A 26,822-nucleotide genomic window follows, 5' to 3' on the forward strand; every position below is an offset into this window, starting at 1 on the left:
CCGATCACAGCATCCCGGCACATTGCGAACATAGCTGGACTAAGTACATGAGAACGAGTACAACACATGACTGCATGAAACCCTCGGGCTTATTCAAGAGACCCAGTATCAATTTTATAACATAGGTTATATTTGGGATTACACTTTCCCATTAAAATGCTCCATCGTGCCATAATCATTGGCTCCATCTAACATTATTAGACCGTTAATGTCACTGGTTTTGTCTGTACATTGTCAATTTGAACAAAATACTTATCTAACAGACTTACTATTATATTATTACACTATCTCTGTGTCTGTATATATATATATATACAGATGATGACACACACACACACACACACACACCACGTGTCATGTTCGTTCAACGCCTAATAATCTTTCAAGAACGTTTATTCCGAGTATAAACAGTATATCTTACAGCTGACCACTCTTCAAAAGGCATTATGCATTGAAGTATCACAGCCAGAATCACGTTTTTGTTCAGGAAACGTCGACGCCAGAGGATAGTCTGTCTCGATTGTCTGTGGAAACCGTTTCTCCTGGGAGTAAACAGCAAACATTGGTAATTGTAACCGATTGGAATTCTGAAAATCACTGATGGCACCAGATGATCCCGGTGCCCTTATCAAGAAAGTGTGTGTTAACATCAAGCCGCACATGGTCCGCCTGTCATATGACACCAACTGCACGCTATCAAGACTAATGTGACTACATACTGATGTAGATCAGACAATCACGTGTCACTGAAGCACGCATCCAAAAGGAATGTGAAACGGCAAGCTCATATGTATTTTTGCTGCCTACTTATAAAGAGAAACACGTACACAGTGAGTGAGTATAGGTTTACGCCACTTTTTGTGAGCATTACTCCACCAATATGACGTCAAGGGACAGAAATCGGCTTCACATATTGTACCCATGTGGGTACCCCGAGCTAGCACTTTAATCACTAGGTTACCACATCGCCCCACCCACGTTAGAAGCGGAGAACATGTCTCACATGTATCTGTGAAACTTTCAAAACTGCAAGTGCACATACAAAAGACGCCTCAATCGATCAGATCACCCAAGGATCATCAGCAGATTGTTCTCGCACAGTTATTGCATGAAACCCTTGGGGACCGAATGTTTAGGAGGAATAGGAAATCTGAAATAGCCCTGAGCTTACAGTTCTGGTAGGATTATACCACACTATTAACATATTTGTCGAACAACTGTGGCCAGAAGTCTTTTTAATACCTATTTTCGATTTTTCGATAACAAGACTACTCCATCTATTTTATTGGGATTGGCTGTTTTCATTTTCAGTTCACACGATGCTGCGACGTACACTCTGGACTTTGATTTTCGATTCGGAGCCTAAATGAACCAGTCGTAATTGGTTTAAATGGTTTTGTTTGTGTCCCTGTGTTTTTCATTGGCCTGCGTAGAGGCACAGTGTGCTTGTTACAACTTCATTAAGTGTTGGAATGAAGTCAGTAGCTAAATCATAGACAGTGCATAAATACGCTTTTCTTTCATCTTTGCATCATCCGTCGCTGTTTTATCTGAAAGTGGCACAGTTTATTCCTAATATTTATATAAGTGTTAAAATAAAGTCGCAATAAATATGTTTACCAAATTTGCTTTGAGATAAAACCTTGACGTTTTAATATGAGCTGCTTGTAAGTATTAAGATGTATTCTGGTCGCTATAAGGATGACACATTTTTGAAGCTATAATCAAATCGTACTCGCTCAAAATAAAAACGCTATCCAATAAGTATTTAGATTTGAAATATGAAGCAGAAGGAAATAACGACCACGCAGACAGAGGCTGTATCCAGACAAAATGATAACGACGTCCAGTCGAACAAATCCAATAAAGCACATTCTGGAAAACGATTGCTGGATGTTATGGCACTGAGGTAGAGAAATTACACATATATCGTATTCAGACAGAAAAAGAAATGAGGCACATTCAGAAATTGTTCGAGTGAAAATATCTATGTCTCGAGCAAGAGGTAGATGTAATGGAACCCAAGTAGAAGGATATAACCAAGCCAAATTCTAAACAGACAGAATAATAAAGTAACCATACAATCGCTAGAGCAACAGCTATGACAATGTCTAAAATTTCGAGTGAGTGAGTGAGTTTAGTTTTACGCCGCATTCAGCAATATTCCAGCTATAAGGCGGCGCTCTGTAAATAAACTGTAAATAAGTCTGGACCAGACAATCCGGCGATCAACAACATGAACATCGATCTGCGCAATTTGGAACCGATAACTCATGTCAACCCAACCAGGTCAGCCTGACCACTCGATCCCGTTAGTCGCCTCTTACGACAAGCATAGTAGCATTTTATGGCAAGCATGGGTTGCTGAAGGCCTATTCTACCCCGGCACCTTCACGGGTCCTAAAATTTCGATTACCTGAAACTCAACATTATAAGATAAAGATATTGGGAAGTATGACATATCAAGAATGCACAATACTTGCTGTGTCCATCATGAAAATGCAGATTACGTTTTTCTTCCGTTTTCCATATCTTCGGATTACGGTATGAAATCATACTCGGCTGACAGTCTCTTTTTGATATCATTTCTCATACAGGAGCCTAGCTATCCAGTCATTCAGACATACACATTACCGATATGGAAGTTCCTGAATTAATTTACCTAAAAGAAGTGTCACTGAAGACAATGTTTAATGTTTAGATTATATACTACAATAAATATTTCCTTAGAAGATTTGGAGAACTCATAGATCTAAATCCTGAAAATCACATCCTTCTTCCTTCTTGAGATATTAAACCCTGAAAATGACGTTGACTCTCAATAGCGATTTCCTCTCCCTAGTTTACTCAGGGGCACCCTGATGTGTTTTCTATTTGAAGTACGATATATATTATCTAAAGAAACCTGTCCTTGATGATAGCAAAAAGTTGGGCACGTTGCCAATGCGTCCGCCTGGTACGGTCCGACCGTTAGTTGAGCATTTACATTTACTTTTTTTTATCACAATCGAATACGTCTTCCATGCCTTCTAGTGATCTTGCCTAAATAAAATACCTATATAATGTAAATATGTCTTAAACATATAGTAGCGCCTACCAGTACGACCATATGGACCAGCTTTCTCATCTGAATATATCAATCTAACAAGACAAATACACACATATTGTCTGTGTTCGAAGAAATGCCAAAGACAGTATGACCAGTGATGGCGAGCTACTGTTAGCCTCCATACGTAGGCAGCCACATTTGCCTGTTAGCCTCCATACGTAGGCAGCCACGTTTGCCTGTTAGATTCCATACGTGGGCAGCCACGTTAGCAGAAACACATAGACAGGATTATCTTGTACGATTCACATATTCAGTGATCAGTTTTCATCCGGTTTTGTGGTATTTGCGCTATATTTCACCTGCCACAACAGTTATAATAAAAATTGTTTGCGTGGAGGACAGTTTCCGCAGCACAAGACCCACTTTACACTTTCCGCCGAGCCATTAAGTGGCCATCGATCCATTGGTGTAATTGCCATTACCGTTTGGCCTTTTGGGTATAAAATCATGATAATAAAACCTCCTCCTCATCATCATCAAAAAGAAGAAGAGTGCCCCACCATGACGTCAGTAACCTATGCTCTCTAGATCACGTCACATAGATTATTGCGCTGACGGAGAGCCCCTTTACGATGTAGGTATCTGACGCTCTCTAGATCACGTTACATAGTAAACGTAAGAAATTTCGAATTTCATATTCGCTATTGTTTGAAGTTTCCTACTTAAACAGAAGGATTGTATCACAGCCATGTATAAATCCACATACAAACTTTGAAGTTGAAGTCTGAGTAGTCTAACGTAGAATTAGCAGTCTGTAATTATTTTGGAAAGAATATTTACTGTGCATGCCAGAGGTCAAGGTCAGTAATGACACAGGGATAAACCTCTTTGAGGACAATAATAACCCTCTGGTCATTGGCATATGGAGATTATTAACTTTGGAGAATTCTTCTGTAGCAAATATGAGTTTGAGTCATTTGGGAACTAAATGCAATCAAATTTATCAACGGCAAGCAAAAAGAAATGTGTACTTGTGTCAGTGGTCGATGGGAACTTCATTAATTAGCCAAAACCGGGCATAATATTGTTTAATAAATCTCTTGATGAAGTATAAAAACCCACGAACCACCCTGGGCAATATTAATACGTCAAGCGCTAAGACTGGATTTACACGTGACGAACGTGTTTCACGTTACTACCGCCACATCTTATGTTTCTACAGGCGTGAATTTGTATTTCCTCAATACTTTATGAGTTATCACCTCGAGGGAGGATAGGTTTGGGCTTAACCACCTTTTGAAGTGTCACGGGTATTAAAATGAGAATGAAAGCCACCCTGTCTATCTTAAGACGTAAGATCAGTAAGATGTTCTTTGGGTATGGGAAGCATTTCCAGCAGAAAGATACGAGAATGCCCCAGATCTAAGTGGAATATAGATATCCTCCAAATACTACTTCCGGGGAAGACGAAGCTTGTCCTTCAATTGGTGGAACGATGTCACTCTTCTTGGAGATACAATGATGCCATTCTAGTAGAAGACACAAGTCCAAGGATGTCCCACTAGGAAGTACAAGTTCTACTAGACGGTACTACGACGCCTTTCCAGTAGACGGGACAAGGTGCCCTACTTGGAAGTGCAAGATATTCCTTCTACTAGGAAGTGCAAAGTGTTCTCGGTGTTACTTAAGCAGAATGTTTCAAAACCTACTCAACCTGAGATTGTCAATGTGGTGGATGAGCTGTTGGTTTCATTGGCAGTATACCTTAAAAGGGTCCTGGCATAAACCACTTCATGTCAGACTTGCATAACGTAGTGAAATGCATGTAAGACGATCATATGCACACTACGTTAAACCAGTACTACGTACATTACTTATACAACATAGCATGTAAAATGTATAAATCTGGCAGAAAAAGATTAATAACAAACCTTTCGAACGTGCATTTTTTGATATTTTACAAAGAATCAAGGAGTATGAAGTCGTGATGACGAGGAGGGGGAGGACGTAGACGGTGACCACGCTGAACAGGTTGTAAGCCAGCTCGTGTACTGGCGAGGGGAAGAAGTTAAAGGTCACACACTGAGTGAACCATGGGTAAGTCGGGTGTGGCTCCACGTGAAAAATGACGCTCTGCAACAAAACGAAAAATGAATTCGTAAACATTACTGACTAAAAGATTGATTTAAACATGAAGAATGATTCGATCTAATGTTGAGGGTATCTATCATTTATCTAACATTCATAGAAAAGCTGTTACAATCACTGGAGTTTTTTTACCCCGGCGTCATATTGCTGGAATATTGCTAAAAGCGGCGTAAATTCCCCCACTGTTTCTTACGTGTTTCTCTTTACAAGTAAGCTTACAAGTTTACAAAAGCACATAAACGTTCAGTTTCAAATTCCTTTTCGGACGCATGCTTCAGTGATATCTCCAGGACTGGGTCGTCACGTTAGTCGCGATAGCGTGTGCACTAACGTCATATGCTCGAAATTCAAAAACAAATGCTCATCTATAGTACACATACGAGAGATCCTAAATAAACAAACGATATACAGTGGACACTGCCAGATCTATGGCAAATATGTAATCCGTTTAGTCCATAACTGAGTCAACTACAGTCTTCTCACGCATGACATGGCAGCAAGGCCTCTCAGTATCACAGACTGCTACTGTCTATACTTGTAGACTTTCAAAATTATTACTGCAGCAATCATAACATAATGAACAAATATAGACAGTAACTACCGCCTGTTGCGTCACCATAAAGCCGTCTAGGAACCACGCGCTTTCATACCAGATCACATCCACAGTTAATGACATGAGGGGACAATGTTTTTGGCCTGGTACAAGTATAGCTACCTGTACCCCTTTTTCGTTCCACTGCCATTTGACACCTTCAGTCCAGTGAGGAGAAAACAGTGTTTAGTATTCCCTCATTCAAAATCGCAAAAGCACCAGTTCACACCAGGCCACCTTTAATTTGTACAAATTGTTTCATAGAAACGAAATAAAACAAAACTAACTGAATCAAAATGAAAAAGACAAATCATCAAAGGAGTCGAAACCGATCTGTACAGCAAGCTGAATAAGAAATATTTTATGTTATGGTGTTTGAATTCTGTTTTAGAAACGTGTACGAATCTCATTTTCATAGAAGTCTCGTCGTTTTGAAATTAAATAGAAGTAAAATTAAAAATCAGTCCATCGTGAGTTTCAACAGGATATGTACTCTTAAAAAAGTAGGGAAACCTGAACTTTGAAGTTGGTAGAAAGAAAACCCACGGAGGAACGTTACGATGACATTCATTTTGTGTATGTAGAATCATTTCATGTTATCACACACACATTTATGTGGGTCACTATGAATATTGTCGTTTTCCAGGCAGGTCGATAAATCACTGTAGATAATTTTTTCCGATAATTTTCTTGCATGTGTGCATGGTCAGGGTTTTCTGAGCCAAGTCACACACTACTAATTTTCATGTCGTACTCCAGTCACCTAACAAGGGGGATAACTGAACGAACAGCTTTGCTTTGAACGAAATCCATGTGGTGATGTATCTCAAAACATCCATTCTTATTGTATCAAGATTGATTCAATCCCATATGTCTCCCAATTTCGACAATCAGACATTGAACGTTTACAGCTCCACTACTTTATTTTTAAAGAGTATAGTCAACGGCTTAGGGGTTCTGCATCGACGGACGGACTTGCTGATGAAATATTGGACTGCGGCATGCATTCAGTCTATGTGGACATTATCTATTTTTTTTTGAAAACTTACGTGCTCTTGTTGACAATAATTAAATTTTGTTCTAGTGGCCTGCAGTGTTGGTCGAAGAATGTAAACCTATCAACGAAGAAGATAACATTGAAATTATAACTGAAAGTGCTACATGTATCGATTCCTCTTTCATCTGGCACCCACTGGACATACATTTCCTTCATCTCTACTTAATATGAAGCGTTCCCTTGCAAAATCGGTTTAGTTCTATCAAAGTAGCCGCTAGCAACTCTCCACGCCATTTTTAATGTACAATATATCGGTCCATTATATGAATAAAATATTCCATTACTGAATAACACGCGTGAGCACAATAATGCACATGCACATTAATGCAAGTACACATTTAAAGTTTTAGCTGCATATGTTAACCAGCTGCTTTATGTTACTAGGAGATATACCTGAAGTAGATATACCTGAAAACAAAACAAAACAAAACAAAAAAACCCCTAAAAAGCCCAGAAACTATTATTCTGCTCATTGATAAGACCGCTGATAGCTTTACATACCAGAGTTCAATTGCAGATCAATAAATTATCCGAGCGAAGCTCTTACATATTCATAATCGATTAAAATGTTTAATGGACATGACACACATGACAGATATTTGTTGTTTTAATAACTCTGGGATTACTTTGTGCTGGTGTGGATTTCAACGACTTTTGATTCGCGGACCTAGAATCTCTTGTCTGATAAATATCTGCACCTGTTAAGCGATCTCCTTATACTTTGAATGCTATGAGGTAAGTTACACCTATAATAGTTTCAAAGGATATAAATAATATCCAAAATGAAAGTATGTCCAGTGGACATCACTTTGTGTAAGATTAGGGGCACATAAGTATTCTTTCGTTTCAAGCTATACTCTTGTAAAGGACGAACCACTGATATCGATGAGACGTGTATATTACTGACGACTTAGCCTGTTTACAAAAGCCTTCTTGCCATCACGAATTAGAACGTTAACTATGATCTCGAACTGATCCCTGCCCTTGTAGGTTTAAATGACAATATTTCATTGACAATATCACCCTATGATCCGGCTTTACCTGACTCAGTAATTGAATCACTGGCATGGAATCCGTCCGCATAACAGCATCATTGTGAGGCAAATAACTCAAAAGCGTCTGCAGTCAGATTGTCATTCCCTGGGAATATATCACATCAGATACTAGAGCTTAGGGTTCAACATGGTCCTGCAAAGCCTTTCACAAACCCTTACGAAATTTTTATGTGCCTGATCATCACTACAACAAGAGGTCCTGTGTGATAGCTTCATTGTATCTGACCAAATCCTTGATTGAGAAGATAGAGCTTATTTAAGAAGCTCCGCGGACAGGATACATCCAATTTAGGTTAGAACTGGATTACTTCATTACTGAAATGTTTCTCATCAATGGTTTCCGTAACGTGACGTCAAAATTCACCATCACTTGGACAGGTACAATCACACTCTCCCTGACCGACCCACTCTCTGCTTGACACACCGATAATCAGACTGACTCATCCATACTCTACCTGACCAATCCACTCTCTGTTTGACACGCCGATAATCAGGGTGACTCACGCATACCCTTCCCGACTCACCCACTCTGTGTCTGACATACCGATAATCGGGGTGACGCATCCATTCTCTGACTGACTAATCGATAATCGGGTGATTCACCCATACTCTTCCTGACTCATCCACTCTCTGCTTGGCACACCGATAATCAGGCTGACCCACTTTCTGCTTGACACACCGATAATCATGGTGACTCATCCATACTCTTTCTGACTCACCCACGCCTTTCCTGACTCACCAACAGTGGGCCTGACTCACTGCTCACTGAAGATAATGAGAAGGTTTCAACCATAGTATTGCAGTCATGTCATACTACTGATGGTGGGAGTACCCTGAATTCACAAGTGTTGAATGTGTATCACTATGGAGAAACAAACCAAGGATTGTGATCGTGGCAAATATAAGGTTTGGACCTTTGGCAGGAAACAGTTTAACTGTTCACAATGTGACGTATTTCCAAATTCAGTGTTAATGCAATCTCAGTCTCAATCAAGCCAAAATGCCAGCAACAGTTTATAGGGGATACAGATTAAAATCTGAAATCACATCATTTATAAAGTATGTAAATACAAATATCTTGAAGCTCCTAGAAAGAGAATTCCTGCTTTACTTCACAGCAGGGAACATCATTAGTTCCATACAGCGATCTTGAATTAAGCCACATCTTCGAGCGGGGTCGTTGTTAAGGTCGCGACAGTGAGAAATGGTGCAACGGGCTTTTTTCAGTTGAAACTTTGTAGATGTGTTGAAATAAAGATCGAACTGATTCGCTAGTCAGTGCCGTGGCGTACGAACACCGTCATAAGGAACCAGTACGTTCCCCTAGATCATTAGGAGAAGAATCAAATTACCACAGCTATGTGAAGTCAATGCTCTTTTTCTATTCTCTTTGAAATACCGATACCTCTGGTCAGGGCGTCCCTGCTTGCACAAATAATGACTCTGGATTCCGTCACAAGTTTCCGATATGTGATACGAGAGAGAAAGATTGGAGATATTTTAAAGAACATAATTCTAATTTCATATTAATGCATTCTCCTTGACGTCATATCGTCATGATGGTTCAAGTATACCTGATATATTGCACAATAACTGTCCAGTAAACTAGTGTTTCTGAATTTATGGTCATTATGCAATAGTGCCACTGATCAGTACTCGATAAATAATCATACATATAGGGGATAATTATGCAAATGAATCATACCTTCTGACAGGTTCCACACTGACGTCTCGAGTTTTGTCATCACTGTCCCACTGTTATGACATATATGCTCGAAATAATAAAATATAATATTTACGACACTCACCATAACCAACCTTGCATGTGTACCCCTTCCCAGCCTTCTGTTTACACTTTCATAATGATTCGAACGCAGAGCATTCTAACCCTGAACTATAGGCATATAATTCTCCTGAACACATTTAGTTGTGCCACTCCAAACTAACAAGTATATAGTGTATTCGCGTCAAATAAGTAACTGTAAGGAAGATTCCATCATAATTCCAAAACATTCTGTATCTAAAAAAGTTTGACCAAGCCCTTTTACGGACAGAATCGCCATAATAATACTGTACATATTTATACCACTTGCGACCCGTTCTATCCCAGATGACCTTCGTCCTAATCTAAAGGAAAACTATTTTTATGATTCATATCAAAACACTTTTTGTCTTTTTGTCTAACGGAGGCGTTCCTAGACTGTCACAGTGAAGTCTGCTCACCTAGACTGAGCCGTGAAACGTAGAAGATTGTGTGTCAGGTTAAGAACTCGAAAACGATAGGAGCTGGTCATTTAACATTCAGCGGGGCTGTGGAATTTCTTCTGCTTGATACCAAAGGAAACATCAGTAAGAGTAGAAGAATAGCACCTCGCATAATTGCAGCTGCAATATTTGATGCATTCGTGTCATATATACAAATAGAAAACATATGCCAAATGACCACCAAAAGAGAATAAGTACAATACATGATGATCACCTATAGATTGTTAGAGAAACGACCAGCTACAGAGTGTTAGCATTATGACAGACAACCACCTAAAGAGGGCAAGTACTGTGACAGATGACCATCTATAGAGGGTACGTACTATGACAGACGACCACCTACAGAGCGTAAGCACCATGACAAACGACCACCTACAGGGTGTAAGCACCATGACAAACGACCACCCACAGAGTGTAAGCACCATGACAGATGACCACCTACAGAGTGTAAGCACCATGACAAACGACCACCCACAGAGTGTAAGCACCATGACAGATGACCATCTATAGAGGGTAAGTACTATGACAGACGACCACCTACAGAGCGTAAGCACCATGACAAACGACCAGCTACAGAGTGTTAGCATTATGACAGACAACCACCTAAAGAGGGCAAGTACTGTGACAGGTGACCATCAATAGAGGGTACGTACTATGACAGACGACCACCTACAGAGCGTAAGCACCAGGACAAACGACCACCTACAGAGTGTAAGCACCATGACAGACGACCACCTACAGAGTGTAAGCACCATGACAAACAACCACCTACAGAGTGTAAGCACCATGACAGACGACCCGATATATAGGGTAAGTACTATGACAGATGACCATCTATAGAGGGTAAGTACTATGGCAGACGGCCACCTGTACACATTTAGTACAAAGTTTGACGAGAACCGTTACATAGTAAGTACTATGAGTGAAGACCGCCTTTACTGAGTGAGACTTGTTACCGTCGTTGGAAAGTAGGTGATATGTAATCGCAGTGTTGAATCGTGAAACCCATGTGTCGACACGGCATGCTATGTTTCGCATCAAATGAAGTGTGTGATCCTTGTGGTTTATTAATTACACGCACACACGAGTGCCAAATGCCCAGGATCTATTTCCGTGAAAACTGCGACAATCAACTGATCTATGGCATCTACTGACGTCCGTAGCAACCGCGGTGGCTGTCAGTGCTGCCAGTCCCTTGGGACGGTATTTGCATTTTAATCGACAAATCATTTGTCAGCGACCCCATCGATAAATGCCACCTGAGGCACAAAATTAATTTCTGTGATGTACATTTCACTCCTCGGGCGTGAGGCGCAGACTCTTATCAAGTCAATTAGATTGGAGATAATGAATAACGTCAATGTCTGCCATGTCAGCGGAACCCTGAATGTTTCAAGTGTGTTGGATTCAGCAGTGTTGGTATACACGACAACGTTACAAATGTATCGGCATGGATGATGTGGAATATTTGTCGACAACAAAATCAACTGATGTGGATTATTCGACAGTGTTACAAATATATAAAAACCATTGATGTTCAATGCAAATAAACGTGTATTCAAATTAATTATGCACCGGACAAAAGAATTGCATACAAAATCACTAAAATAATGGAGTGATAAAACCATACTAAGCCATGTAAACACGTGCACACTCATACTCACACGACGAAACAAGGTAACGAATCGCATAAACGTCGCCAAAAATTTCAAACGACTTGTTCTGCTGCACGTGCATACTCATAAAAGAGTACGTGAACAACACAGTAGTAAAAAAACACCAAACATCTAACCACAACGCCATTGCCAGAATAATTGGAAGCACCAGAGCAATTGTCATCAGACAGGTGCAACGACAAGACAAACAGGCAATGCGTCAGACGGGCCTATGTAGTCAACCACGACTGTTAACGTCCTCAACATTCGGACAGTTCATCTGAGGAGTCATTTTGTAACATCGGCATCGGCACTTAGCCACCGTACTTAGCCACGGCACTTAGCCACCGTATGAATCTACTTACAGTGTACTAAGGGAGCACGGTATTCGAGCACGTTGACCCTGACGCGGAGTTCATCGGTCTCCTTAAAACAGACGTCGTCTATTGACACGGACTGGCTGTTACGTGATTGGCGGCGTGTGATGTTCACCAACGGAAGCAGATTTTTTGCTACCAGAGTAATGACGACCGGGTTCGTGTCTGAGAGTGGGTGAACGTTTACTACCGTGTCAGACCGCTTGGAGCCTATAGCGTGATGGTATGGGGAGGGATCTGCGGCGATCTAAAAACTAGTCATGTGATTACTAGCACTCCGAAGGCTTGGAGATAAAGGCACCATTTGTGTTGCTATTTATCCAACCACGTGACATTGTTTACAAACTCAAACAGCAAGACTGACAAACGACTTTCTGTATAAAGCATCGTTGTTTCGCCACGGTCAGCACGTTCAAGCGATTTGGATCACATAGGACACTTATCGGACCACCTGGATCGACATATCAGATGACTACCAGCGCAACCTGTCACCACTCAACAATTGGAACAATGTCTCCTACAGGAACTGCAATGGATCACGCCTAAGGCCATTCGTCGTCTGAGGTTATCAGTGCGTCGACGTATTTGTGCCAGTGGTGGTCACATTCACTATTGATTCAACATTTGCAGAAAAAACCGGTTTATTGATTTGTGTACCATGATACACCATCATGTACCATGTGCATTTCAGTTTTAGCCAAATTCCACTTTGTATGAAATGAAATTGAATACTCGGAAATTAAACAGAATCACTTATATGCTTTTGTTTTCTTTTCAAGTTTGGTGGAACACACTGTATACTTTTTCAAAACTAGTTTAAATAGACATCAATAATGTTTCGTTCAAAAACATCAAAGTCAGTGATGTTTGATACCATTGTATTGAACACTGCTAATATTACAAATATAGCGAGATCAATGATATGGAATATCCGCCAATGTTACAAAAATGTCAACATCAATGAATGAGGATCATCCGTCTATTATTTCAAGTATATCGACATCAATAATGTGGATTATCCGTCAATATCTCATTTTTTTCAAGTTAAATATTGACAGACCATTGTATCTGTCAGTTCTAAAGGAAGTGCAACTTATACTCGCATTCAACGAACACCTGGTAGTATCATTATTTGATAGTGATTAATAGACACACACGCGCATGGTGAATACATATGATCTTATTTCTAAGGTTCTCTTGCATTAATTATACATTGGAAATGTCCACTAGTTGATATGAATAACGGTGAAATATAAGGGTGGCGTTAATTATGGACTATAGGCTGTGTGGGTCAAGTTCCAAACAGTAGTTATAGTAGCTCCTTCACCACTGGTTCTGACAGACCATAGCAGGGCCGTTTGTCTTCATTAGACCACCTACAGAGCATTTCCGACACGATTCCGCTAGTGTTCCCTGGTGGATACAATCGATGGCCGAACAGTCGCCACCATCCCAGCTTTCCGCCTGTGCTTCTTTCAGTTTTAAGAACAACTCATCATCTTACTTATTTGTAAACTCTTCGGGGATTTTTGCCAGCTTCGATGCCAAAGTAAACGGTTTGACCGGGGAAAGAGGGTTAATCGCACATACCAACCTGATTACAATTTCTAATGGGAGATTTGACTTGTTTTTGTTCGCTCATTTACGTACGTTTTCATTTGCTATGCGTCGTGTCGAACTCCTTTTCACCAAATCGTTTGTGGAATGACAGTGTTTGCATTCATTGTTCATCTTCATACATTGCAAGCAAATTGAAACTTTATTCTCAACTCTAATGTGTTAATCACAGTAAGATCAGAAGGTAAAATCATAAGTGAACTTCAGTTTCAAATGGTAGATAACAGTTCGCCAGTATAACTGCGTGAATGAAATCTACCACTTTAAATACAACACATTCCTTACTCATGACAATATTGAATTAAAGCAGAGAGGGTCGTACAATACGACAACATCACGATGATAAGGTTAGGAAGTACACGATCACAACGCAAGTTGGCGAACAAGTGTGTCAAAATGGTGTGAGTCGGTAAAGTTAAACGCCGCTTTTAGCAACATTCCACTGCAATGGACACATGAGATAAATATAAAGTGAGAAGGAGAAATACCTCAACAACAATTCCCAGTTGCCCTAATGCTGCTTAAAGAAGAACTATTCCAGCAATATCGGCTTCTAATTGTGGGGAATCGTACCCAGGGCTTCGGCGCGAGGGACCTACGCTCTAACCACTAGGCTACCCCGTCGAAATAGAGAACTCCGTCTGGCAACCGTTGGTCACAAGCAGTTTCACTTGTCGTTAGGGCATTTGAGAATTGTTGTGAAGGTATTTCTCACTTTCTATTTGTCTCATGTGTCGGTTGCAGTGAAATACGTGTAAATATATATTCCTGGAAGGGCCACTTTGGTTATTGCAGAAGATCATGCTAATGTGACAGTTGAGGAAGAGAAAGGAAAATGCTATAGTGTAGAGTGTTTTAAAGGGACAGGGGAGAGAAAGGGGTACATTAAAGGGCGTGTGAAAGAATGGAGAGTATGAAAGGGGTAGGGACAGAGGGGAGTGTACAAGAGGAGTTGGAGAGAGTGTTAGAGGGCATGGGAGAGAATGGAGAGTATTAAAGGGGTGGGAAGAGAAAGGTCTGTTTTGAAAGGGTCTGGTCCACACAATCCAGTGACCAACAACATGAGCATTGATCAGCGCAATTGGGAACCGATGACATGTGTGAACCAAGTCAGCGAGCCTGACCACTCGATCCCGTTAGTCGTCTTTTACGACAAGCATAGTTGCCTTTATGGTAAGCATGGGTTGCTGAAAGCCTATTCTACACCGGGACCTTCACGAGTGAAATGATTAGGTAAAAGTGGATCTGGGTGGTGCGCTGATAGATTGACGTGAATACTCTGGGACATCTGCCGATTCAGCTGTACCATGACGGTATCCCTATACACAAGGTTGTACCTTGAATCTGGGAATACCGTGTACATTGATGTGAAAAAACTTTATTATAAGTAATTATTACTCAGTTCCCAAACAGGAATATAATGGGATATTCCACTCTTTGTTTGATAGTATACATAGGTGCGGATTAGATTAGGCGGCCCCAGATGACCGGATGGAACACACTGCTTGATATGGGCCCTTCTACTTGTATCATGCTATAACACGGTGCACTTTCTGACTGTGGTTTTCCTGGTTTCATGATATCGGTAATCAACTGAGATCACGCAGTTTTACGGCTTGCTTCTCTACGGAAATGCTATGTTTACAGCTGTGCTTACAGACATGGCTTCAGAATGTCTGTTCACAGTGGGTGTGTGGCTGAATGTCATTTGTAGCGCAGTAAAGCTGGGAAAGGGAACCAGCGTGTGACGAGACGCAATGGAAATAGCCGCAGCTGCCTCCCTTGGTGCCAGAACCCTTCGGCTGAAAATAGCCACTAAAACTGTGTAATCAATATTTCCTCTAAGACAAAATTCAAACAAGTCCTTTCATATGATCATTAAAGAGACACCTCTGGGCTTCAGTTATTCATAGAGAGATGGTCTTGACTGAACTCCAGATGAGTTCTTACCGAACATTGTCTTGGTAAATCAGTTGTTCTGAAGTTCAGGGAGTGAGATTGAGGTAAATCAGTGATGATGAGGATGAGGTAAATCAGTAATGATGAGATTGAGGTAATGAACTACCTAGCAGGTTTAGGAGATGAGGTTGACAGAAATTAGTGGTTACGAAGTTGAGGTAATTATAATTATGAGGTTTAGGGGATGGGATTGAGGGAAATAAGTGGTGACTAGCTTGAGGTACAGTGATGTAGTGATGTTTTTGAGAGGATGAGGTTGAGGTAAATAAGTGATGATGAGGTTTGGGCGATGAGGTTGAGGTAAATCGGTAGTGATGATTTTTAGGTGAATCAGTGGTGCTGAATTGTGTTCGAACAGCTTACAAGTGTGCACAGAACACCTTACTTTCCGGTAAATGTACTATGTATGTCATTTGTGCCTATTGTCAATTATCGTCATTTTTGTTTCACGAAGGTTTTTGTATATAAACAATGCAAAGATGTATTGTCCAATATTTGCCTCCTATACACACTGCTAAATATGCTGTCATCCAGTTCAGTATGAACGAAAATGTGCAGAACAATGATTGTCTCCCAGTATACAATCCCAGATAGAATGGCATGTCTCCCTATAGACAGTACTGGTCAGCTGGGACTGTGTGAAAGACATTGTATAGTGTGATGGTTGTTTTACAGAATTTGAAAAACATGGGTATAAACGGTTTGGCGCTTTTATGTACAATTTCGTACAACTATGTACAGTGGAAATCTGAAAACGTATTGTACATTGTTGTCTCACAACATATAATGGCAAAACCTAGATGGGTGAGGAAAGAATAGGTTTTAGTTAGAAAGATGTGAAAGATGTGAAAGATGTGTGTTGTTCAATATATGCCCCAGTGAACACAAAATACTTTGTCTTAAATACCCATTTATCTGTACCATGCTTGTATTTCTATACACATTCTGCATGGTGCTTTGAATTTGCCCGGGAATACCAAGTACATGCACTGACGGTGGATAGACATTAAGTAATTGTGTCATATCAAATTCTAGCGTAGCGACTAATCATTATCACTCGATTTGATAAACGCTGTACGGGATATGTTTTCATTAACAAGGATAAAGTTACAGTTCATTGATGAAGTCAATACCCAGCCATCAGGCTATTGATATCAATCATTTGTATTTAGGAAAGATGTCAGTTCTCATCTGACAGACCAGTTCTACAAGGTAAGTAGTCAGGTAGTGAGATAGTTAAAATTTATCATAACATCGGAATGAGAGAAGCTTATACAGAAATAACAGACGTATGAAATATATTCAAATGTTCTAAAACCCTGTCGTCGAAGGACAGTTTATCACAGTTCATTTAAAACTAGCTTTGGGGCTTTTCAAATAATGAACTGTTAATATCGACAGACAGACAGACAAACAGACAGACAGATGAGCATATCATCAAATATGTATATCGCTTGACGATCATGAATTCCGCACATTTTGTGTGACTTGTCAAACGCCTATGACAAACCTTGAAGCACCATGATGTCAAGGGAAAGTTGATATTTCTGCAATCTATAAAGCTAAAAGTGACCAGAAAGTTCTTATCAACTGATATTTGTCTCCAGGTAAACATGATCTGTTTCTGAGACATGTATATTCATAGGAACTATTTTCTGTGAGTAAAGTATGCTTCGATAATGCGATACATCCAGAACGGTGTTAAAGGACTTGACTGGTGTTATTAAAGATGGGTTGCACTCTGTGTGTCTCCATGTTTACAATGGTAAACAAGTTGATCGGTGTTAATAAAGAAACATGGCACATTACGAGTCCCCATATACACAATATCAAACACCTGCATCGGTGACATACGACATACCTAACAATCTGTAAGAAGACACCATGATAACAAGATTGTGACAGATTGTCAATATATTATTCGAATTTGTGATTTCATTATTGTCTTGTACTGAAGAATAAGTGGAGGAATTAACATATCAAAAGTAACTTGTTTCAAATGTACCTTTCCTTTCATTTAAGATGTTTACATTGTGATGACTTTTTGTTTACAAGAATGTGTATCACACTAATAGCATTGAACAGTTCAATTCGTTCAACTTTTATAATAGAAGTCAAGACATTATTGACCAAATCACTTGAACTCAGGAACGTTAAACATCACATGACAAAGGCTTCAAGATGGCTTCGATAATGTAGACACTACATAGAAACCTGATATTTCGTGTTTCATGTTTCATGTTTCAGACACGTTGTTATTGGGGAAAACAACAGTCATAGGTGTGGAAATGCTCATCGGACACGGAGCGCAGCGATGACGGCCGTACATATGTTATGAACTATGTTGTCCGCCGTGGGTTGTACAATCATTATTATCACAACGAATAATGTTATTACATTCCGCTCTGTTCACAACTGCGAACCTAGACTGCCTACACACAACCTTCCATTATGGGCTGAAGTCACTTCCGAAACGAAATTACTCAGTTATAACGTTATATGATATCGGTATGGTATGAGACATAACACTTCCAGCACATAGTCGGCAACACGTTGCTCTACACTTGCAGTGTGAATGATAACCTCTCCTCGTATCTTGTGTACATTATTACGCGTCAACATGTCATTAGTGACTACAAATAATTGACAGTCTTTCTGTGTGTCTGTTTTTGTAACGTAAAATGTTTGCAAAGTGGATATGGTATTGGTGTGTCGGGCTTCGTGCACACAAACTAGCATTTCCTTTAAATGATACATGAATGTTTAAGTGAGGAAAATACGTTGGTGTGATAGGTTCAGGAGGACAGATGCATGTGCATTGAAATTACGTCGTTTAAATTTTGTTTAAAAATATGCAGTGCTAGGGAGGATTGGAAGGATATGTAAGTGACATGAACATCTCATGTGACATGTTCTATGTGACATGCATATTAGGTCCCATGTCTGATTAAACAGGCAATACACAGTGTTATGTACAATACATATATGTACTATGTTTAAATGTACCCGTGTACCTGGACCTGTTCATGACTGCATGTCACTAACGATCATGATCATTTCCTACAGCCAGGCTCAAATGACGTACCATGATTCTTCGTGGTATCAATGTCCGCCATTTATACGGTGATGCTTAGAATGCATGTGGCGAGTATCAGTCGCAAAGCTACGAAACACTTGACAGTTCAGAACAAATTAAGCACTCCGATTGAGAGAATCAAAAGCTTTAAAGTGACATAAAATGAGAACATATCAAGAAGGCGTTTATTTAAAGTTGCCGTTAGTGTCAACATCTCAAACACGAAAATATCAAGTGAACGGATTTGCGAGTACAGCATGCAGACATTTGTAACTGCAACGCCAAATCCAGTGATTTGTTAATCTGAATACCTTTTTGAAGTGGTATGGTAACATCTTGAACAGCCCATTAAACATGATGATTCGCTGATTGATTGTAAGATGAGAATTTGGAAGAGTTATCGAGTAATTTGAAAGTTAGATGAAACAAATTGTGGGATTTCAGTCCAGTATGTATATCTGGAAAATGGTTTGATAGTATGAATCATACATAAGTGACGCAAGATATGTGAATCTTAAACTTGAATGTTTTCACTAATTTGTGCATTAGAATTTGAACAAATACAATCCTCCAAACTTACCCCGATAGCTATCGATGTTGCGATTCTTTAGACTTCTTGGCGGTTGCAAAAGGCAATTGTTAGGTGTTTTGTGTTTCTCAAGAGTATTAAAAACACCACAAGTTCCTTGGTTATATTGAAAACCCATCACTGCTAATGATGGTATAGACTGGGAAACATATCGTCGGAAATGTATTAGAATTATATTAAGCATCCAGTTCATTTGATATGTCTGAACTCGGAACGGGATCAAAACTGTTGTGAGCTTTTGATTGTAATGTGAAATGAATATTGCCACGATAGAGACGCCACTGTTCACATTAATGTTCTTTTGTTTGTGGTTAATTTTTTTAAAAAAATGCGACTTGCCACAGGGCAAGTGACTTCAAGTGACTTCACAGTAACTTCAAGAAAGTAACTTGTCCCGACTAATTTTCCACTTGCCCTGATGTTATGACACAATATTTGATGTTAATGTTTACTGGACCATTTATCGAAGAGATAAATTTCAAAGAACGATAGCTCTAAATCACTATTATTGCGAAATGTAATAGCTATATTATGAGCAGACATGAAATGAAAACCAACTTTATTTGCAGTTTGAAACCATAAGTGGAAATTATGAAGTCAGGTACCATTATTTGATTGCCCGAAATGAAAACCGACTTGTCCCGGGCGTCGGGCGATGGGATATTTGAATTCCCCCCCCCCCCCCCTCTCTCTCTCTCTTACACACACACACATAAAAATACACAAAACAAAACAAAACAATCCCCCCCCCCCGCAAAAACAACAACAAAACCACAACAAAACAAACAAAAAACAACAACACACACACATACTTGCATGCATGCATGCATACAGACAGACAGACAGACAGACAGAGACAAACAAAACGATATTTTTTACAAAAGGAAAGCAGGCAGGTGCATGTAAATGCTTGTCCCTTTCAGAAAAGACGATGCATTCTTGTATTCTCAAAACGTAGTTACTCAGTTGTACCGAATATTTGACAGAGTTGCAATGGTGTAAAGTAAACAACAACTCATCAAACGATTTTGAAAGACAATATAACTTGACTTCACACAGTACGGAGGCCGTACATGCTATTGTTATACAGGTACTATTATACATTGTACCTGTATAAGGGGCTGTGATGGCTTGCCCTTGTATCGCCTACACCCTATATCCCCCCAATAATTATAATGGAAGCTCCACCACCCCTACCATGATAATGAGCATTGCCCCACTGACTATTAACAGTAAACAAATAGATCTTGTACATTGTCTGTGCTGTGCGACATGATTTACTCATCTACTTACATTAGTATCATCTGATCAATATTAATCATGCTCTGTTAAAGACTGTTTACGTCGATACACGGGCATTTTGTGGATTAATGACCTATCTCGAACTGAGCTATTTTGCAAAGCTTCCGCAAAACAATATAATTGTGAGCTATGAACCAAGCGACGTAGATTTTCAAAACAGTTGAAGATATGTCTGTATGTGGAAAGGCGAATAAGATTCAAATTAAAAAGCAAACTGGTAACATTTTACCGTAAACCACAGACAAAAATGTTTGGAAGTGAGCACTGTATGTAAAAAATAAACACTTTTAAAACATGGAAGCTCCATGTCAGCTCAATGTATAATTTTAACCAAACATTTAGCAAATCACTCAGATTATATTCAAGTCATTCAAAATTGCATTTCTCCACATTTATTAATGACGATTTTCAGCTGAAGTCGTGTATGCCATGTTGAATGAATTCAGAAATACTGATAGAACTTGGCTGTGAGCTTTTCCTATTTCATTGGTATGTCATTGGCAGGTGTCTTGATTTGCAAAGACAGTAACACAGTTATACGCCGTGGACTTATGCAAATCGATAAAATGATAAATTTACTTTTCAACGATACACTTATAGCGTGGTCACTGCACACAAAGCCCCCAACCCCCATGCAATAATTGGCTTGCCAATATCAGCTTCATGATGCAAAACCAGATTTTCGGTGTTAATCACAGAAGCATACAGATACCACGAAATACAACTGCCATCAGTCAAAATAAAGTGCGCTGTCTATGCAAAACACAGAAAGCTATGCCATCCTAGTAATTAATGAAACCTACTTCATTTCTTTCCTTCTCTTCTTTTAGGTATGACTTGCCCGTGTTCTTATGTCGTGAAATACTCGAACCTGTCACCTACCAACTCCAACTTAGAAACGTCTCAGGAAACAACCATCATCTCCTTCACGAGACGCGAAGGACCTAGAGTACCACGTCCCGTCATGTCAATGCAGGCACCATGCTGTAAACTTTTAGTGTCATGTCATGTCATAGTATCGCGGACACCATGGTGTAAATTTATTGTCATGTCACAGCAATGCAGCCAGCATGGTGTAATGCATATGAATGCAGGCACTATGATGTGTGATTTTATTGCATCAAATTAAAGCAATGCTGGCACCATGATCTAAATGTATTGTGCCGTGTCAATTCCATTCAGACGCCATGATATATTTAGCGTGATATCCAACAGACAAACATGTTCGAAACGAATAATAAAACGGGACAAATAGCTCATTACTCGCCTATTTGTCTTCTATGAGACATTGCAACATATAACTAGACAGTATTGTCGGTTTTTATTATTAATTGTGCACGTAACTGTGAGGTATAAATATTTCCATGGCTTGTTCATCTGTCCAGTCAGTATACAATGTAAGGAAATATGCAAATGTTTATCCACTTTGAGGTGAATCAATACAATCTTATGTTGAACAGCAGGATGCCCTTCAGTTAGAATTTGATCCTGTTCCCAGGTGGGTATCGATTGTATATTTCTGTTTCAAGGACATCGTGGAAACTTTGGCCTGCCACACATCTTCAATGTTTATTCTTCACACATACTAAATGCTGATGTGCTTTTTATAATCCTTTAAACTCAAAAATGGTTCCGAACAATGCTGATTGCATCAACTTGCCATTTTATCTAAAATTGTCGGAAATAATTTTGTCACTTAGATACATGTGCCCAGACGTCAATGACTATTTGAAACCCCAAACTATCGAAATGACGCATTGACATTTAAAGGTTCGATCATCATTTCCGTGTACGGGTTTGTTACAAGTTTCTTCAAGACAAGACCTATGGAAGCAAGATAAAACATACTAAAGATGTCTTAAGATGTTTCAAGTTAATGGAGACAATAAAGGCCCCAAGTTCTGCTCGGGGTAATCATTCAACATTCAGATAGCAGAGATTTAAAACAGTTTAAAATGAATGTAGTGCAAGATCCGAATAACAAGACGTCAAAGCAGTAATTTCGACACAGCTGATAAAAAATTCATCTCGCGAATGGTGCGTCTGCTGGTATAATGAAGAAACGATCATTAAGAGTATTTAAATAATCGACATTACAGCACCGTACTGATTGAAGAGTTATCTTGACAGGCCGTGCCCGTAGGTTCGACTCTCTGAATGGTGGTCTCCGACACACTCCACTATCAGAGAGCGGCGTGCTATGAAATGATATAGAAACAAGTCCGTCTCTGCAAAAAAGGTCATATAAATAAATAATAGTTGAACATCGAAGTGATAAACAACCTAATGTCACGCTACCGGAGACATAAACAGCATTGGTTGGGATTAATATGATGCTTGTGAATGGTCATTCCGCCCAAAATACTAATATATATGTTAGTACATCATTAATCTAGCGTTGCCCACATGGCTTTCACGAAACTCTGCTTTGGGAGAGCAGTTGACATAATAACCTTGTTTGCAATAACCTCTCCTATTATTGTTTTTATTAACTGATGTAAATTTCGTGATACAAATACAAATCATTGTTTTCAAAACTTTTGGGGTATACATGCAGAAGACATTTCCAGGTGTGACTCATTAGTGACGTAAATTACTTTAGATTTCCCATTTTGATTTTCCATAACAAAAATGATGTTACTGTGATTTACAGGTGTACAGCTGACTTGCCTTTGCATGTGCTTGTGACATGTTCCAGACAGACGGTATACCCTCACCTTGATGCGAACACATAGAGTCCGAATTTTACAATGGACATATATTTCTTGAGGCATTGGAAACGGCTATTGCTACCTGTCACAGACAAATAAACATGATAACACAATGATCATCCCCTGCAAGTCATAACACTTGGGCGTAAGATACACCTATTTGTGGACACAACAACCAAACTGAATATGTAAAACAAAGCAAAATATTGCCTTGTGTACACCACGCAATATCCAGCTGATCGTGTTCTAATCGTGTTAAACACATATTACAACAGATATATCTTCTGATATTTTTTTGTATGTTTCATGGTATATACAACGGAAAACATACCAAAAGACCAAAACATTCTCATGCTCTCCTGTTCCTACAGGGTTCCAGATTGCACTGCAGTCAGCGTTGTCAATACTGTCAGCGAGCCAGACAATTACCGTTATATTGTTCGTGCTTTTCGCGCTACCCTACGATAGATTGACCTTCGTTGTAAAATATTCAACAGATGCCGCATAGGTCTGCAACAATACACTGGCGCACACCTGTATTTGTTGAACTACACTGGCGCACACCTGTATTTGTTGAACTACACTGGTTCTCACTGTATTCTGAAGCATAAGGAACAAAACGATACTCGATGTATCTGAACGCATGACAAGCATTGAAGGACTGTGGTGACGTACCCAAGGAGTCATATGACGTTCAGGGACAGTGGAACGTCAGATGGTTTCACTTAAGGCATGTGTCTCAAAGACTCAATACACCGTCAGATATGAGGACTGAATTTTCAGCGGCTAGAAAGTCGGACATGTGCCCGTATTGGACGACGTAGATCAAAGTTCCCCATATGTTTAAAAACGGTATAAGAATCTGTACAGAAATGCCGAGAATGACAAAATAAAGACGCTGACCATCCATAAAGTCGTTTCCCTTTTTATCGAACCACTGACGAACACCGAACATCAGATTATCTGTCATTTAATTTCTCAGACCAGACTCATTTTCCAGGGAATTCAGGGAAAACATATTGCGAACATTGTTTTTTTTCTGTTTGAAAGAAACCCCAGACGCCATCAGCAGGAGGTTATAGCAAAAGCAGTTTGATTAACACTGACAGTAGCTCCGCAGGTCGATCGACTCTCTTGAAATGGATATGACTTCTGTTTCGGAATATTATTCCTTTTTCATCGTGTTTAGCGAAACTCTATATCAGCTTATAATACAAATGAGTACAGTTTCATAACATCCGTTGTTCTATGTTAGAAACTGTGTAACTAACTAAAATAACTCAGTATCCCGTTCAGAAACATGGCTCAGGTGCAGACAGGTTCGAGAAGACAGTCTTTTATTTCACTCTATCTCATTTATAGAAAACAGTTACGAATGCTTCTGAATAGCGTGAACCATTTTCTCGGTGTCACCAGTTTGTTTCATTTGCCCAGTGATTTGCATGGCCGTGCGTGTGTACACTACACTGGGCGTTTGATGATGATATAATGACTGGCCTATAATTGAATCGTGTGTGGCAGATATTTTCTTTCTATTACCCTGTTCAAAGGAGTCTAGGCTTGGTTAAATTGGCAGTACTAACAATTTTGTTTTAGGTCAATCAAGTGACAGTTGTTCGCATGTTGCTTCACAAATTAGGTTGAGTAGCAGTTTGGTGGTTTATGATAACCTTTAATGCATATGTAATTAGCAAGTCCCAGATAATGAATTTATTATGTTATTAAGACGGGAAAAGTGCACCGGACCGAGGGGCACAAATTGCCAGGAATGTCTTCAGGGCAAGATGTTCAGTGAGGAATCAATATAGATCTACTACATTCTTCTGTTAATGGCATGTCTATTTATATAAATATTACCCACGGACCTATTCGGTTAAATGAAAAGGAAATATGACCGCCATCCCATTCCCTACCCCGACACTAAGGTGAATGTACACCAAATGCTGTCCAGACATACTGAACTTTACAGAACACTTTGCATTCTGAACATACCTAAAGATCACCACATAACAAATCTATAAATTTGAGTATAATATACAACCAATATTCACTACGGGTATATTTGTTGATATACACTATGTAGAAATACGTATATTAAATTAAGTAGACATTATACAACGTGTGGGTAAATACACAATATGCGGCCAGAGCATACTTGGGTAAATAAATAATAAATAAATGTTATATACTTGTGTCCCCGCACACACATAGATAAATATCATAAAGCACTCCGGACAGTTTGGCAGACATACAACATCAAACACTCTATACTCATACCTGCGGCATACTTGCAATTACACTGAGAGTCCAGGCCACACCCAGCATGATTTTACCCCGTCGGTCAGCGTCGTGGATGCTCATGGGATGAACGATGGAGAAGTACCTGTCTAGGCTGATGGTGACGAGGATGAAGGACGACAGATAAAATCCAAAAGCCCTAAAGAACATCATGAATCTACAGGCACGATCTCCAGCCTTCCAAGCCACAGTGATGTGCCACAACGTTTCAAGGGGCAGCATGATAAAAGCCACGATCAGATCGGCTATAGAAAGATGCATGATGAACGTGTTAACACGCGATTTAAAACCTCGACTTCGGAATAATGTCACAAAGACGACAAGATTGCCAGATGCAGCGACTATGAACAAACATATGTAAGCTATGACTGACACCATATTGTCATCATTAAATGTCATCTCCCGCGGTAAGGGTGTGGAAAGTTCCGACCCGTTACAAACAGGCAAGCTCACAAGTTTAAGCAAGGTCTGGGTAGGGTAGGATAGCACTGTCGGGGGGTTAGTCGTGGTTGGGCGAAGCTGGAACATGGCCGAACAGTTGCTGTTATCCACGGCACTGACGGGGAAGAAATGAGTTTGGTGAGTACCCATGCCGAACTGTAGCATTACCTACGTCTTGTTTACATCCTCACTTCCCTCTGATGCTGACGCTACCTCCGCTCCTCGCTCCGCGGAGATATGGTTCCACGACCGTTCGCAGCTGGGAAGTACTCCAAACTATTTTTGATTCCGTTCAACCACTTCGATTGATGGGTGACAACTGGTCGCAGTGTCGTTAACGACTTCTGCGACCAGACATTATAGACGTAGCTTTGCCAGAGAGCCAAGAGATGAATATGCTCGCTAATTTCTCTCGTTATTACACTAAAATGAAAAGTCGTGCTTTCTCTGCAGCCGCTTCGCTTACAGTATCTCTCCCGGAAAACCTGGCCTTAGCCAATCAATCCGCCTCCAAAACACGCCCGCCTTGACTGGCTGGATCTAGCCAAACAGTAACAGTTCTTTGATCGAACTCATTTTCAATGTATTTTAAGGTGTAGCTCTCAATATAACTTACTCGGGGCAGGACTAA

The 26,822-nt window shown here is 39.8% G+C and overlaps 1 protein-coding gene across 1 annotated transcript in view; it reads right to left on the reverse strand.

Moving 5' to 3' along the window:
• Positions 1 to 26,356, reverse strand: part of LOC137279190 (adipokinetic hormone/corazonin-related peptide receptor variant I-like) — a 34,635-nt gene extending 8,279 nt beyond the window's left edge. The window contains exons 1-2 of the mRNA XM_067811680.1: positions 25,730 to 26,356; positions 4,981 to 5,182 (exon numbers count right to left, since the gene is read on the reverse strand). Of these exons, the coding sequence (XP_067667781.1) occupies positions 4,981 to 5,182; positions 25,730 to 26,356 (829 nt within the window). The remainder of the gene's footprint in view (positions 1 to 4,980; positions 5,183 to 25,729) is intronic.
• Between the last annotated feature and the right edge of the window lie 466 nt (positions 26,357 to 26,822).

This window comes from Haliotis asinina, chromosome 3, assembly GCF_037392515.1.
Source record: "Haliotis asinina isolate JCU_RB_2024 chromosome 3, JCU_Hal_asi_v2, whole genome shotgun sequence".
NCBI lineage: Eukaryota > Metazoa > Mollusca > Gastropoda > Lepetellida > Haliotidae > Haliotis > Haliotis asinina.